Source organism: Chrysochloris asiatica, unplaced genomic scaffold (genome assembly GCF_000296735.1).
Source record: "Chrysochloris asiatica unplaced genomic scaffold, ChrAsi1.0 scaffold00064, whole genome shotgun sequence".
NCBI classification, from domain to species: domain Eukaryota; kingdom Metazoa; phylum Chordata; class Mammalia; order Afrosoricida; family Chrysochloridae; genus Chrysochloris; species Chrysochloris asiatica.
Window position 1 is genome coordinate 1,785,546 of NW_006408582.1, and position 15,922 is coordinate 1,801,467.

The following is a 15,922-nucleotide window of genomic DNA, read 5'->3' on the forward strand; positions in this document are numbered from 1 at the left end:
CAGAGTGATGTTATACAGTGTCTAAAACTATAAATCTTTATGGGAGCAGACAGCCTCATCTTGCTCATGAGGATCGGCTGATGGGTTCTAATTGTTGGCCTTGCAGTTAGCAGTCCAATGCTGATCCCACAGAGTCATCTGGGCTCCTTATTTTGTCCATGCTGTTGTTGTTAGATGCCATCAAGACAATTTCATTTCATGGCAACCCTGTGCACAACAGAACAAAACACTACCTGACCCTGCATCATCCCCACAATTGTTATGTTTGAGCCCATTCTTGCTGTCACTTCGTCAGTCCAGTTCATTGAAGGTTTCCCTCTTTTTTGTTGACCCTCTACTTTACCAAGAATGATGTTGATCTCCAGGGATTGATCCCTCCTGATAACATAATCAAAGTACCAGAGACGAAGTCTTTCCATCCTTGCTTCTAATGAGAATCCTGCCTGTCCTTCTTCAAAGACAGATTTGTTTGTTCTTCTGGTAGTTCATGGTACTTTCAATATTTTCATCACTCAAATGTGTTGAGTCTTCTCTAATCTTCCTTATACATTGTTGAATTTTCACATGCATATGAGGTAATTGAAACTACCATGGCTTAGGTCAGGTGCACTTTAGTTTTCAACTTTAAAGGGGTCTTTTGCAGCAAATTTGTCTAAAGCAATGTATTGTTTGATTACTTGACTGCTGCTACTATGAGTGTTGATTGTGGATCAAGCAAAATGGAATCTTTGACAACTTCAGTCTTTTCCCCACTGATCGTGATGCTATTTATTGGTCCAGTTGTGAGGATTTTTGTTTTCTTTACATTGAGGTGTAGTCTTTGATCTGCAGCACTACGTATTTTAAGTCCTCTTTTCTTCCAGCAAACAAGGCTGTGTTATCTGCATATTGCAGGTTGCTAATGAGTCTTCCTCCAATCCTGATCCCACATTCTTCTTCATATAATACAGCTTCTCAGATGATTTTTGCTCAGCATACAGATTGAATAAGTATGGTAAAAAGATATGACCTCGGCACATACCTGTTTTTATTTTAACTCATTCAGTATGCCCTTGTTCTGTACATTACTGTTTCTTGGTGTATGTATAGGTTCCTCAGAACACAGTTAAATGTCTTGAAATTCCCATTCTTCACAATGTTTTCCATAGTTTGTTATGATCCACACAGTTGAATGCCTTTGCATAACCACTTAAAGCACAAGTAAAAATCTTTCTGATAGTCTCTGCTTTCATCCAAGATTCATCTGATGTCAGCAATGATATCCCTAGTTTCATGTCCTCTTCTTTATCTGACTTGAATTTTTGACAGTATACTGCTGCAACCATTTTTAAAATTCTCTTCAGCAAAACTTTACTTGTATGTGATATTAATGATATTGTCTGATGGTTTTCACAGTCAGATCACCTTTCTTTGGAATGGACACAAATATGGATCTATTCTACTCACTTGGTCAGGCAACTGTCAATTTCTTGGCATAGATGAGTGAGTGCTTCCAGTTCTGCAGCAGTTTGTTGAAAGAGATCAATTTGTATTCTGTTAATCCCTGGAGTCTTGTTTTTCACCAATGCCTTCAGTGCAGCTTGGGCTTCTTCTTTCATTACCATCGATTCTTGATTATATGTTACCTCTTGAATTGGTTGAACATTTCTTTTTGGTACAGTGATTCTGTGTATTCCTTCCATCTTCTTTTGATGCTTTCTGCATCATTCAATATTTTGCCCATAAAATCCTTCAATACTGCAACTTGAGACTTGACTTTTATCTTCAGTTCTTTCATTTTGAGAAATGCTGACCTTGTTCTTCCCTCTTGGTTTTCTAACACCAGGTCCTTGCACATTTCATTATGATACTTAACTTGGTCTTCTTTAGCTGCCCTTTGAAATGTTCTGTTCAGCTCTGTTACTTCCTCATTTCTTCCAGTTGCTTTTGCTTCTCGACATTCAAGAGCAAGTTTCAGAGTTGCTGACATTGGTTTTGGTCTTTTTCTTCTTTCACTTTTAATGACCTTTTGTGCTCTTTATGGATAATCTTCTTGATGTCATCTCACATTGCTTCTAGTTTTAGGTCATCAGTATCTAATGCATTAAACCTGTCGTTGATTTGGTCTCTAATTTTAGGTAGGATATATTCAAGGTCATATTTGGCTCTTGTGGACTCGTTTTAATTTTCTTCAGCTTCAGCTTGAACTTGTATGTAAACAATTCATGATCTTGTTTTGGCTGATGATATTGAACTTCTCCGTCAGATGTAGTCAATTTGATTCCAGTGTATTCCATCTGGAGAAGTCCAGGTGTATAGCCATCTTCTATGTTGTTGAAAAAAGGTATTTGAAATTAATAAGTCAATTGTCTTGCAAAATTCCCTCATGTGATCTCCAGCATCCTTTGTATAACCAAGGCCACATTTTCCAACTACTGATCCTTCCTCCTTGTTTCCAACTTTTTTTTTTTTTATTACAATCACCAGTAATTATTAATGCATCTTGATTGAATGTTTGATTAAGATTAGACTGAAGAAGTTAGTAGAATGCTTCGATTTCATCACCACTGGCTTTAGTAGTGGGTGTGAAATTTGAATAATAGTGGTATTAATTACTCTTCCTTTTTGTTGTTATTAAGTACTGTTGAGTCAATTTTGATTCACAGTGATACTGTAGGGTTCTCAGGGAGCAGCTGATGAGGTTGAACTGCCACCCTGTGGTTAGCAGTCCAGTGCTTATCCTACAGTGCCTCACCAGGACTCCAGTCTTCCTTGTAGTCATATAAATATTATCACAGTACTGTACTTCAAGATAGACCTAGAAATGCTCCTTTTGACAATGAATGCAATGCAATTCCATCTCTGCATACCAAACCATGACTGTCTAATTCAAAATGGTAAACATCAGTCAATTTCAGCTCATTAATGCCTAGGATATCAATCGTTATGTGCTCCATTTCATTACTGATGACTTATAATTTCCCCAGATTCATACTTTACACATTTTCTGATTACTAATGAATGTTTGCAGCTACTTCTTCTCATTTTGAGTTGTTCCCCATCAGTAAATGAAAGCTCTGCTCCATGCATGTCATGGAGGAGGCAGCTCTTCCCTAGGAGTATTTTGAGTACCTTCTAATCTGAGGAGTTCATCTTCTGGTGCTATTATCTGACAGTGTTCCACTGCTATTCATAAGGTGTTGCTTACCTTTCAGAAGCTTTCTGGCCCCCTTTCTTCTTGGAAACGCTACTAAAATGTGTCTACCATGGGTGACCATGTTGGTGTTTAAAATACTAATGCATAGCTTTCAGCATCACAGCAACATGCAAGTCACCACAGTAAGACAAACTGACAGACAAGTGGTAGATTCTGTCCATGTTGTTACTGTTGTTAAGTGCTGTCGAGTCAGTTCCAACTCATAGCGACCCTGTATAGGGTTTCCAAGGCTGTAAATCTCTGTGGGAGCAGAATATCTCATCTTTCTCCTATGGAGTGACTGGTGGACTTGAACCACTGACCTTGTGGTTCACAGTCCAGTGGATTTTGCCCAATAGAATCCTTCAATATTGAAACTTGAGACTTGCACTTTTCTGTAATTCTTTCGGCTTGCCAAATGCTGAGTGTGTTCTTCCCGTTTTGTTTTCTAACCTCAGGTCTTTGTACTTTTCTTTTTAATACTTTAGCTTCTCAAGCTGCTCTTTACAATCTTCGTTCAAGCTCTTCTCATCATTTCTTCCATCCACTTTAGCTCCTCTATATTCAAAAGCAAGTTTCAAAGTCTCTTCAGACCTCCATTTTGGTCTTCTTTGTCTTTCCTGCCTTTTAAATGACCTTTGGCTTTCTTACTATATAAATACCAATAAACTGAAGCTGAAGGACTGCCTGGAGGCCACATAGGACTAGAAATCCTACCCCTGCTTGTTAGGGCAGCATTCCTTCCCCTTATTGTGTTGTTTCCTGACCCTCTCTTGTATCTGATGCTGGCTGTGATGTGGAGATTCACACTAAGAGATCTGGTTTTGGAGTTCTGAGGTATGTGCATATGTGTGTGTCTGTGCATATGTTTGTGTGCATGAGGAATAATGACTCCTGGGCACTCCTGCAGCTCTGGCTCCATCTGATGATTTCCACTGATACAATTCAGGAAATTCTACAACTTCCTAATGTACCCCTTCCTTCCCAACCTGGCCCTTTAGAGGTAACAACACTGAGCTATCTCCCCAGAGTGTCTCAGAAGGTTATAAGTAGTTGTCTTCATCTCAGTTTTTGCTGTTTTCGTGCTGCCCACTCACTGAAGTTGTAGATTCATGAGTGAAGCTGAGGGACAGACTGATGGTCTATTCTGACGATGCAAAAGCGCTACCCATTCTCATTGCTCCAAGCACAGGGAACCAGACTCACTGTCCACCCACCCTCTCTTCCATCCTCTTCCAATGTCACAGCCACCAGTTCCTTGGTCATGAAGATGTAGCACACCCTATGTGCAACTAACTCCCTGAAGAGTAAAAGCTTCCTTCAACCTACTTGGGAATTTCCCCTTGGTTATCCCAGGTGAGGCTAATGTGACACATTTTAGAGCTTGTGGGGATTCTGAGTCTGTTGTATGTATGGATCACTGATACTTTGAGCACTGCTGTTTAGTCATTGTTGGCCTTGGGTGAGTTATTTCCTCTTTCTGGGTTCTCAGTTTTCTGCTCATTCACAGGGGGGTGTTGGCCTAGTATCTTAGAGCCCCAAATCTAGTGGCAATAGGCATCATGATGCATATATAATAAGTTTCATGTAATGGCAAAATAATACAAGGTCTGTCAACAGAATGGATACATAAATGATGAAATATTTGCACACTGGATTCTTTATTGTAAGGAAAGTGGACAGACGGTTAACATGCTCAACAATATAGAACTGTCACAATGCTGACTGAAAGAAAACACACCCACAGAATCAAAACACTGAGACTCCATTTGCATGAAGTTGAAAGACAGAAAAGCAAGGAAGAAAGTAAGTAAGGACTTAAAAAAATTCAGGATAGTGGTTATGTTGGTGGAGATGGGAGGTTGAATCAGGAAAGGGAACACAATGGAATAGTGGAGAGAGGCTTTCTAGAAGACGAGAATGTTCTATTTCTTGGTGTAGGTTGTGGTTGGTTACTTAACACATTTTACTTTTAATTTATAATTATACACTTATTTATAGCTTATATAACTTTCATATGCATTTTAAATTTTACAACAAGATGAACATTAAGAAGGAAAGAAAGCTACTTGACCTACACTCATGGAGGTAGTAACTGTAAATACCAACAGTCTTTACATCAAGTATCAATGCTATCCCCTCTGTATGAAGGGTAGATAGGAATAGGCAACTTAGGCATTGGCTACCTAAAGTGAGGGGATTGATAAAGGCATGAAGTGACTGGCTTACAAGGTTTCAAGGGGTAGTTTAGTTTAATAGTGTGTGGGAAGAAAGAGTCCTCACTGAATAGTTTTCATCTTGTCTAGATGGGTCTGATTAAAAGAATGGGGATAAGATTTTTGGTTGAATAGTGACTAATTATTATCATGACTAATTGCGACTGTCACAATTGTAAAGTTAGAAGTTTTGTTAACAAAAACTGGGGAGGAGAACAGTACAAGCAGAATGTGGGACCTTATCCAGAGAAGCAGTAGAGAAGGAGGCAGAGATGAGGACATGGAGAGAGGGAGCAGCCGAGGACTCAAGATTCATGGAAAGAGAGGGACTAAGAGCTGGTGGTCAAGAGGCTGGCTTGCAGAATGTGCCCTTTGGTTGTGTAAATTATTATATATGCCTGAGTGTTTAAAAAAAAAAAAAGAGCTAAAGTGAATAGCGATAAATACTGTTAACTGATGGTACATGGAGGGGATTATAATCATTGCATTGAAAAAAGGTGTATGATTTGTTGAATGTAAAACTGATGATCTGCCCTGTAAACTTTTACTCAATCCACAATAAAAAAACCTTTAAAATAAAAAAAAAAAAAGAAGGAGGAAATAAAGCTAAATCAAAAAAGAGAGAGAAAACAAAACTTGTGGCCTGAGGGCTGATACAGAAATATTTGTGAGTGCTTTAAGATTGGGTATGGACTTTTCAGTTCTCCACGAATACCTGTTGAGTAGATTGAGGACTCAGAGTGACCCTCTTGACAAAGTAGACATTTCCCATAAGGTTTCCAAGTCTACAAATCTTATGGGAGCAGACTGCCACATCTAACCCCTATAAACTACTTGATTTCCACAACGGATACACATCCCCTTTTTAAAAAGAATCCAACTGCAAACCACATCCCAATTTTATGTCAACTCCCAGGCTCCTCTAAACTTCTGAGGTCTCAGGCTCTGTCTGGGATAATCTCTCATGATTCTTTCAGTTCTGAAGTCCTTTGGTTCTAAAATAAGGCTGGTGATTGAGGGCCTCTGGGCTGCACCAGCCACTGCCCACCAGCTTCAGCGACTTTGCAGACCCAGGGATGATGCATGACCAGCCACGCCACTCTGACCTTGAGGGGTGCATGGCAACCCATAGGTGCTTAGCCTGGTTGTGGGAGCTGTGCTGGCACCACCTTTCCTGCCCCAGGAAACGTCCAGCCTGGATGACTGGGAGCACCATTCTCTTAGGACAACCAAGAAGGGTGATACAGCCTCTAAATCCACACCTGGGCATAACTGGGGTGTCCAGGCAGGACTTAAGTTGAGAGGGAGAGTTGGGGCCCTGAAGCTGCTGAGTTCTCTGGGCTGGAGTCACCAGAAGCAAGGCCTCTGGTGAGGGCTTCCTAGGGGGTAACAGCGAAGGGGGAGGGGCTCCCATACTTACCTTTATTTGTTTCACTTTCTCTAATAAGGAATGAGCCAACCTTATTGATTGGAGCCAGAAGCTGCCTCTCAGCATCCTTCCGGTTAATTGATCGAAAAAACCACCTGGAAAAGGGAAAAAGTAGACAAATAGTGGGTTCATGGAATATTCATATCCAAATCTCCCTCCTAAACTGTACCTCCCCCCACTAGAAGTTAAATATATAAGTTAACTCTGAGTTGTTGTTCCTCACATCTTAGTAAGTTGCATGCCCCTGCGGTCTCTGTACCCACTTCCCTTTTCCCATCAGCATGTGGATGTACTGTTTTCTTTAAAGAAAATGAGAACATTATTGGGATTCATTATTAACCTTTGTTAATTTTGTTTTGCACCAGGCCACCTTCCCCACAAAGTACTCATTGTCACCTCCTTGGATCTGAGTGTCTGAAATAGACAACCAGAGACTCTCAGAACAGGGATTCCCACCATGCTTCCTACTTAGGATACCCACACTACATGTGATTGATTCTTCAGTGTGGAACTGCTGGAACATTCCTCACACTGTGCTAGGGAAGACTCCACACCGCAGCCATCACTGGAAGCCTCTGGAGAGTGTTGGCTTATCATACCACCCATTGTAGGCTCTCAAGCCATCCTGACACTGGGGAAGAGTTACTGGGTGATGCAAACAACTCACATGCTCAGCTGCTAATGATAAGGTTGGAGTCCTGGTGTGACACTGTAGGATAAGCACTTGACTGCTGACTGCAAGGTCATTGGTTTAAACCCACTAGCTGCTCATCAGAATTCACTCGACAGCACTTAGTAACAACAACAAACCATAAGGTTGGAGGTTCCAGTGCACCCAGAGGTATTTTAAAAGAAAGTCCTGATGACCTGTGTTTGAAGACTCAGTCATTGAAAACCCTTGAGCACAGTTCTGCTCTGATACATATGGAGTCGCCATGCGTCAGAAGCAACTTAATGGTCATTTGTTATACCAGGGAAGGGATGCTGTCATTTTTATGGAAGAGAAGGGTGGGGTGGATTTGAAGGAAAGGACTCCTTCAAATCACACAGTGATTCAGAGACAGGAGGGGCATTCTCTGGGACCAATAAGCAATCATTTCTCTATAGCTTCAGTCTCCTGCCTCTATTCTGCTCCCTCCCTCCTGAGTTCTCAAGAGTTCATTTTTTAGCCCACTTTGGATTCCACCCCTTAAAGTAGCCTTCACAGTAGAAAAGTGATTGCTGTTTCTGATTAGAGGTACCCTTGAGCTTGTCAACCTACTTTTCCACTTCCAGCGTCTCTACTTCGGCAACAAAGTTGCTGGGCACATAGCCTTCTCTTCCAGTGACGAGTGATTTGGCCAACCACCAGTCTCCAGTTCTAAAGGAGAGAAGGGGGAAAAACAAAAATAAGATAATGGTTCAGCTGGGCCTTTCCCTGGGACCTCTCACAGCCCTTCACAGTATGATCTCATCTGTGGGAGGCAGAGAATGCATGAAAAGAGTCTGCAGATGAGAAGTAACCTGGGGAAGTTGCTCAGTGATGCAGGGGTATCTGGGTTATTTCTATTTTTTTTGAGCATCCACAGGCTGGCGGTATTCCTGGTCCAGGTCAGGAATGGGGATGATGCAGTCTCCAGGGGGAAGAGTTCATCCAAACAATCTAATAAACTCAAGAGGCCCCTGTATTCTAATGAGTAGGCCTTCCTCTTGATAAATGGGACAGAATTGCAGAGACAGCCTAGAATTTAGTGAGTGTGTTAGGAGGCCTGGGAAAGACAAAAACAGGAGGGACTGGACAGCCCATGTGTAGTCTAAAGGTCAGGGTTTTTAATGCTCTTGGCCTAAGGCCACTGCAGGGTTTCAAAAACTAAATCAAGCCCTCAGTGTTCCAAGACTTTGGTGGTATTTCTGGAAAGTTTGTTTCACACATGGTGTCCTATGTGAGATTTCTGCCCAGTGAGAGATATAAATATGAACGCAACTGATTCAAATGGAAGAGTCTAATGGAACAGCAAGCAAGTGCTGTGGGAACAGATAGTGGGAGAGGTTCATACTACCTGAGGGAGTTAGGAGGGCTGCATGGAGGAGGTGATGTGTGCAGTGGGTTTTGAAGGATGAACTTAGGATTTTAACAACAGAGTAGGAGGTAGTAAATGGATATTACCTCACCAAAAGACTTTGGAACGATACATGTAAGGCAGATAATTAGGTCATGTTGAAGACAATGCTGACCGATTGGGCTGGGGAGCAGGACAATGAAGCTAGCTGTTCTGGCGTCAGCCAAGGAGGTGGGGGAAGTTGAGGTGAGGTGGCTGGACAAGTGGAAGTCCACTGTGATAGACAATTACTGAGCCTTATGATCGAGGGGCAATATTCTGAAAACTTACGCTTTCAAGATCTGCAGCTTCTCTCCCTTCAGCATCTGCAGGTCCCAGTCATTCACTGTGTTGTAATCATACTGAGCCACCACAAAATGATCCTCTAGAATGCACAAGAAAAAGATGGCCACCACTGGGGCCTACTGCAGTCATGGCAGGGACTGGGATGTTTTGGTTTTATGAGTCATCTTCTGGCTACTAGGAGAGTTAGGAACAAGCCAGTCTAGAGAAGGCACCTTAGTGAATTTTCTCACTCATCCTTGCTAAGGAGGAAACATGTCAAAGCACACTGACCTTTTGACCTTGCTTCTGCCCCTCAGTAAACACCTTCTGGACCACACTTAGAAACCCTGAGTCTTAGACAGAACTGTTGTGTAAAAGAATTGATAGTCAGAAGATCATAACTCAGTTGTTGCTAGGACTCTGATGGCTGCAGACTCAAGTTTGGGAACCAGTGTTGACCATTTCTCATTTAATCCTTTGCTTTCACCCTGCTTCTGAGCTTCCCTTTTCCTTTCCTTCCATACCTGTCCAAGCTCCCTCTATCCCAAACCCTAAATGACGATAGTCTTGGAATCTGACAGCATTAGTCCTAGCCTTTCCATGCAGTTGGTGCATGGAGTTCCTATTAGAGTGCTTTTAGCTAGCAGCCTGTCTGGTCCTCTGACTTGTTGATGGTGGCCTGGGAGAGGTATATGAGGGCTCAGAGTTTGGTGGCATCCTGTCTTTCAAATTACCACTGGTAATGAAGAGAGCTCTTCTGCACAGCTCTGGGTACCCAAAGAACCTTGTCTCTAGACAAGGTTACCCGGACACTGCTTAACTTCCCTGGGATGGGAGACCCTGGGCAAGTCACATCATCTCTATGTGAAAAAGGGGGTTGTGATAGATGCCAGTGGTCCCTCTGGTTCTATAATTCAAGTTTTTGTTTCAAATGAAACTAATTTTTGTCCTTGCCTTGGGTTTCTTTTCTGGTGATGTGAACAAGGAAGGGAAGGATCACCCCTGATAGAAGTTATTGGTCATCTCCAGCAGATAAGGAGAACCACAGAGGTCTCTAACTGGGCTACAACTTGTTGCTCATGAGTTTCCCAGACTCTCAGCTCTTTTAGGGGAGGAGCCATATCTTATTCACTTTTGCATCTTCCTCAAGCCTTCATCAGAGTCAGGCCTGTAATAGTGTTCCACTGAACATGCTGTGGGAGTGAATTAATGAATGGGGTCCTGGCTGGCAATGTTGCTATGTATAGAAGCTGGGCTATGAGGATGCTAGGGAATTACAAGGTTTGGATCTTGATGTCCTTTAAGTCAATGTTGAGCAAGGCCACCACAATGTGAGGGGCATTTGAGTGGGCTGAGTCTCATCTGAGGTCTGATAAAGTGAGGTGATTCATTGGGTCAATATCAGATTAGAAGAGGAGACTGGGGTTGATGGGAGGGCAGTGTGGGTGGTTAAAGGGTTGGCAGGTGGCCGTTTGTACGTGGAGTGGGAAAGTGTTGGGAAACAAGATAGCACCTTCCACATAGAACAGACCCAAGTCTGGGAGGTAAGAACACAGCAGTTGGTGCTAGTCTTTTGAGATTGGTAGTTAAGTAGAGTCAGGCCTTAAGCAGAGAATCATTTAAAGCTTGGGTTTCATGATGATGTTTGTATTTCCATAACTTTTTACTTTTTGTTCTTTTTTTACAGTTACAGAGCATTATTTATTTATTTTTTAAAGTTTACAGCTTTTTTTTTTTTTTTAATGTTTTATTGTGAATTATGGGATACTTTACATGGGAGAACATTAGTTTTACATTAATTCTATTATATATCGTTTCATTGCCATGATTACAATCCCCTCCATGCCTCATCAACCAACCAAAGGGTATATGCTACAAGCCTGCCCCCCTCCTCCCCTCCCCCCGTCATCTAAAGTCCCCAGCTGCTCCATCTCTCCACGTCATCATCTCTGCCTCCATCTCAGGCATCACTATATATATTTTAATCTAAGTTAGTCATACTAAAGGAAATTGTATTTGGTTCCAGGAGGACTCCAAAGAGCAGATGGAACCAGGCACAGAGCTCACCTACTGTTTCTTTTCCTAGTCTACCCCCACCCAGTCTTCACTTTTCTGACCCTGGAGGGTCCATGCCTTGTTTATCAGGAAAACTGCTCCCGATTCTCTGTGTTCTCACTCCACAAAACAGGGCTTCCCAACTTCTTACCTTGTTCCGGGTGCTTGTCCGGAGGCAGAGGAGCCAGATGATTAAACACAAGCTTGAATAGAAACACACACACTCTATATTAGTTCAACACCCTTCATACTGGGCAAGGCCAAGTAAAATGAACCTGTTGAGCATGTCAGCTAGATTTCCAGTGGGAATCTGCTCTGTCCAACCATAGCATCTGCATTTAGAATTGCACAGTAAGATTCTGCAGATACTGCAGTAACTCCCCCAGGGTCTCAGTGCCACCCTCACCATCCACCATCTCTGCACTGACCATAAGCATGGTTGTAAGAAGAACATATGCCACTTGCAAGAGTGCCTGAAGTGGTTTGATTAAGACAGCTGTGGAATGGGGAGGAAAGCCAAGCATATCAGATAAGATCTGGATCTACCTCCAAAAGAGAAAGTTGCAAAATGGCATTTGTTGATATGGAAAAAGCTTCTAAATATTTTTTCCCATAAAACTCAACAAACAATCTTCCTAGATATATATCCTATAGAGAAACTGCTGCATGTATGAACTAGGAGATATATACAAGAACACTCCTTACTTTCATAACACATAAAATTTTAAAAATGGAAACAATCCCTGTGAACAGTGTCAGGAGACTAGACATTGGTCACTCAATGAAATACTATGAAACTATGGATATGAATGAACTATAGCTACATGCATCAGTACAGATAAATCTCAGAAACATAATGTTGAGCCAAAAATCGAGTCTCAGAAGAACACACACTGTCTGAGTAAATTAAAGTTCAAAATACATAGGATTAGATTAAATATTGTTTAGGAACATGTACATACGTGATATAAAATAAAAAAGTCAAGCTAAGGGATGATAAGTACATTTCAATGGTGGGGCTTGGAAGGGAATGGTGGGGCAGAGAGCAGAGCATTTCAAAGAACTAGTTGCTTTCTGAGCCCTGTTGTGGCATTGTAGGATAAGCACTGGAGTGTTAACCATGAAGCTGGCAGTTCAAACTCACCAGCCACTCTCAGAAATCCTGTACAGGGTCACTATGAGTTGGAACTGACTCTAAGGCACTTAACAACAACAACAACAACACAACAGCCGCTTTCAATTTTTTTCTGATGGCACGGGTATTCATTATATTCTTAGTCTCTCAACTTAATGACATGTTTGCATTCCATTGAACACAATTTTGAAGTAGCATTTTTCAAAATGGTATGATTCTATTAAAATTAGAAAAACATAATACAAATAATGCAACAAGAAAGGGTCAGAAGCCAGAACTCTGAAGGACTAAGTCTGGCTATCTCTGAGTAGTGGGGATAATGAGTATTTATCATTTTTTTCTTACTATACATTATGCAGGAGGAGCTCTGGTAGCGTAGTGGTTACGAATCGGGCTGCAAGCCGCAAGGTCAGCAGTTCGAAACTACCAGCTGTTCCACGGGAGAAAGATGAGGCTTTCTGCTCCCATAAAGATTTACAGCTTTGGAAACCCTGTACGGGGTCGCTATGAGTCGGAACCGACTCCACGGCACATAACAACAGCAACATACATTATGCGGAGTTCTGGTGTGACACTGTGGGTTAATACGCTGGACTGCAAAGTTGATTTGAACTGCAAGGTTGGAAATTCAAGCTCACCAGCTGCTCCTTGGAAACCCTATACAGGGTTGCTATGTGTTGGAACCAACTTGATAGCACATAACAACAATACATTATGTAACTTTTGTAAAGTTAAACAAAAAAAGAAAAAAGTATCCATGTTCTACTACTTACTAGTTTATAACTTTGGTAAATTAATCTGTGTATGCCTGAGTTTTCTTTACTTGATCATTCATTCATTAGCATACATCTAGTTACATAGGGGTCCTTGTGTGGCACAGATGGGTAAGCCCTGGACTGCTAGCCCAAAGGCTGGAGCTTCAAACCCACCTGGAGGTGTTTCAGAAGACAGGCTTAGCAATCTGCTTCTGAAAGGCCACAGCTTTGGAAGCCCTAGGAAGCCGTTTTACTCTGCACAAACGGTGTGGCCAGGAGTCAGAACAGACTCTATGATATCTAACAACAAGATGCTGCTGCATGCTCAGCCCTCTGCTGAACCTGGGCTTGTCTATGAAATGGAATGACCAATCACCACTGACACTGGGGGTCTGTTAGGATAAAGTGAAGACCACAGGGGTGCCACACACAGCTCTCAACTCCCTCAAAACAAAAGGGGGTAGGTTGGGGATGCAGGTGGTGGAGGACATGAACAGCCACCTAAAAGTACCATGTTTGGGCCAAACTCCAGCTGGCTAAGGGAAATGTTACTATTTTCTTCCTTTGGAAAGGTTCTCATGTTTAAAATGCCCATGGGGCTCCATGAAAACTACTGTGGAGGTGAAAAGAGACACTTTCCAGTACAGATGCTGCATCCCCCACAGAGGAAGGTCTTTGAAATGCCCACAACAATGCCACACAGGGGACAGTGCTTTCCAGGAGTTTCTGAGTAGGGGTGGCAGCCAAAGATGCTACTAAATGCTCCAGACTCTTCTCCACCATGGACCATTTTGATTTATTTTCCCCCATCAAGGTTGCTCTTGGGAAATGAAAACAAGTAAGAATTATTGGGAGCCACCAATGTGCCCCAGTGGCACTGTAGAATAAGCACTAGACTGCTAACTACAAGGTCAGCAGTTCAAACCCACCATCTGCTCCTCAGGAGAAAGATGAGGCTATTTGCTCCTGTGAAGATTTCCAGTCTTGGAAACATTACAGAAAGTCACTATGCGTTGGAATAGACTCGATGGCAGTGTATTTGGATTTTTTGGAATCATGTGCTTGATTCTGTGTTAAAATATAAATATGAAATATACACACTTGTTGCATATTATTACATTCCTAGGAATCCTGGTGTGGCGCTGTTGCGTTAATGCGCTGGACTGCAAAGTTGGTTTGAACTGCAAGGTCGTTAGTTCAAGCTCACCAGCCATTCCTTGGAAACCCTATATAGGGTTGCTATGAGTGAGAATCAACTTTACAGCACTTAACAACAGAGTCAGCACTAGACTGTGAACCAAGGTTGTCAGTTCAAACCCACCAGCTGTTCTTCAGAAGCCCTATAAAGGGTTGCTATGAGTCGGAACTGACTTAATAGCACTTCGCAACAACAACAACAACCAGGAAGGCACTTTTTCATACCCATTTTACAGATTCAGAAACTGAGGCAAAAAGAAGTTAAGTGATGTGCTTCAAAACACACAGCGGATAGAAAGTCAGGCCATCTGGCTCCAGAGTCCATGCTGCTAAACATTCTACTACATGGCCACACTGACGTGTGTAGGGGTACGAGTGGGAGGAAGGCCTATTTATCAGAGTCCGGAATTAGCTAGAGATGGTGCTGGGTGGAGATGTGCAGCAGACCCCAAGAAACATGCTCCAAGCACTCTTTCTTCCCTCTCTCTCTTGCTACGAATGGGGCCCATCACTTACCAGGGGTGGTAGAGGTGGAGGAACCTTGCTCTGGGTGCTGTCTTTCATAGGGCTCCATGAGTCCTTAGTCTTCTCCTTGACCTGCTTTTTGCTGCTCACCACTCCCATCCTGTTAAAGAGTAAATAGCAGATTGATGATGTGAGACAAGCAGGTCTTTAAATCTTTGGTACAGAAGAGCTCTCCCAACCTCCTTCAAGGGGCATTTAAAAGATGTGGTGGAAGCGTGGGGCCTTAAAGTCATAACATGTAGTTAAAGTCTTCCAGACCAGGGTGAAGTGCCCCACTAAGTAAAGAAGTAGATTTAGGCAAAAGAGATAATCTGATATTAGACAACTGATAGAAATTTCTGGGCAGGCATCCCAGTCTGCTAGGGACAGAGGTCTTGGCAGGGAGGGCATGTGTTGTTCTAGAAAGAACCTGGCCAATGTATCCGGTGGTTGGAGTTTTAGTCTTAATTTTATTGGTGGCAGTGTCACTTAGGAAAGTTAGGTTGTTAATTAGCCTTGTGTCAATCCTGATGTGCATTCTTCTTCCTATAGTCCAGTTCCTCAGATTGTTTGTTCAACATACAAACTGAATAAATATGGTGAAAGAATACAACCCTGAGGCACATCTTTCCTAATTTTAAACCATATAGTATTCCCTGTTCTGTTCAAATGACTGCCTCTTGGTCTATAAACAGGTACCACATGAGCACAGTTAAGTGTTCTGGAATTCCCATTCTTTACAATGTTACCTATAATTTGTTATGATACACACAGTCAGTAAAACACAGGTAAACATCTTTTTGATAGTCTCTGCTTTCAACCAAGATCCATCTGAAATTAGCAGTGATAGCTCTAATTCTACATCTTCTTATGAATCCAGCTTGGATTTTTGACAGTTCCCTGCTTATGTACTGTTGCATCCATGTTTGGACTATCTTAAGCAAAATTTTACTTACATTTGATACTAATGATAATGTTCAATTAATTATACATTTTACTAAATATCATTATTTAGAATGTGTTTTTAAAAATATGGATCTCTTCCAGTTTGTCGATCAGGTAGCTGTTTTAAAAATTTTTTGGTATAGATGAA

The 15,922-nt window shown here is 41.9% G+C and overlaps 1 protein-coding gene across 1 annotated transcript in view; it reads right to left on the reverse strand.

Moving 5' to 3' along the window:
- BLK (B lymphoid tyrosine kinase) overlaps positions 1-14,949 on the reverse strand; it is a 31,196-nt gene extending 16,247 nt beyond the window's left edge. Inside the window, exons 1-5 of the mRNA XM_006864327.1 lie at positions 14,842-14,949; positions 11,390-11,441; positions 9,190-9,283; positions 8,082-8,180; positions 6,812-6,915 (exon numbers count right to left, since the gene is read on the reverse strand). Of these exons, the coding sequence (XP_006864389.1) occupies positions 6,812-6,915; positions 8,082-8,180; positions 9,190-9,283; positions 11,390-11,441; positions 14,842-14,949 (457 nt within the window). The remainder of the gene's footprint in view (positions 1-6,811; positions 6,916-8,081; positions 8,181-9,189; positions 9,284-11,389; positions 11,442-14,841) is intronic.
- Positions 14,950-15,922: the final 973 nt, after the last annotated feature.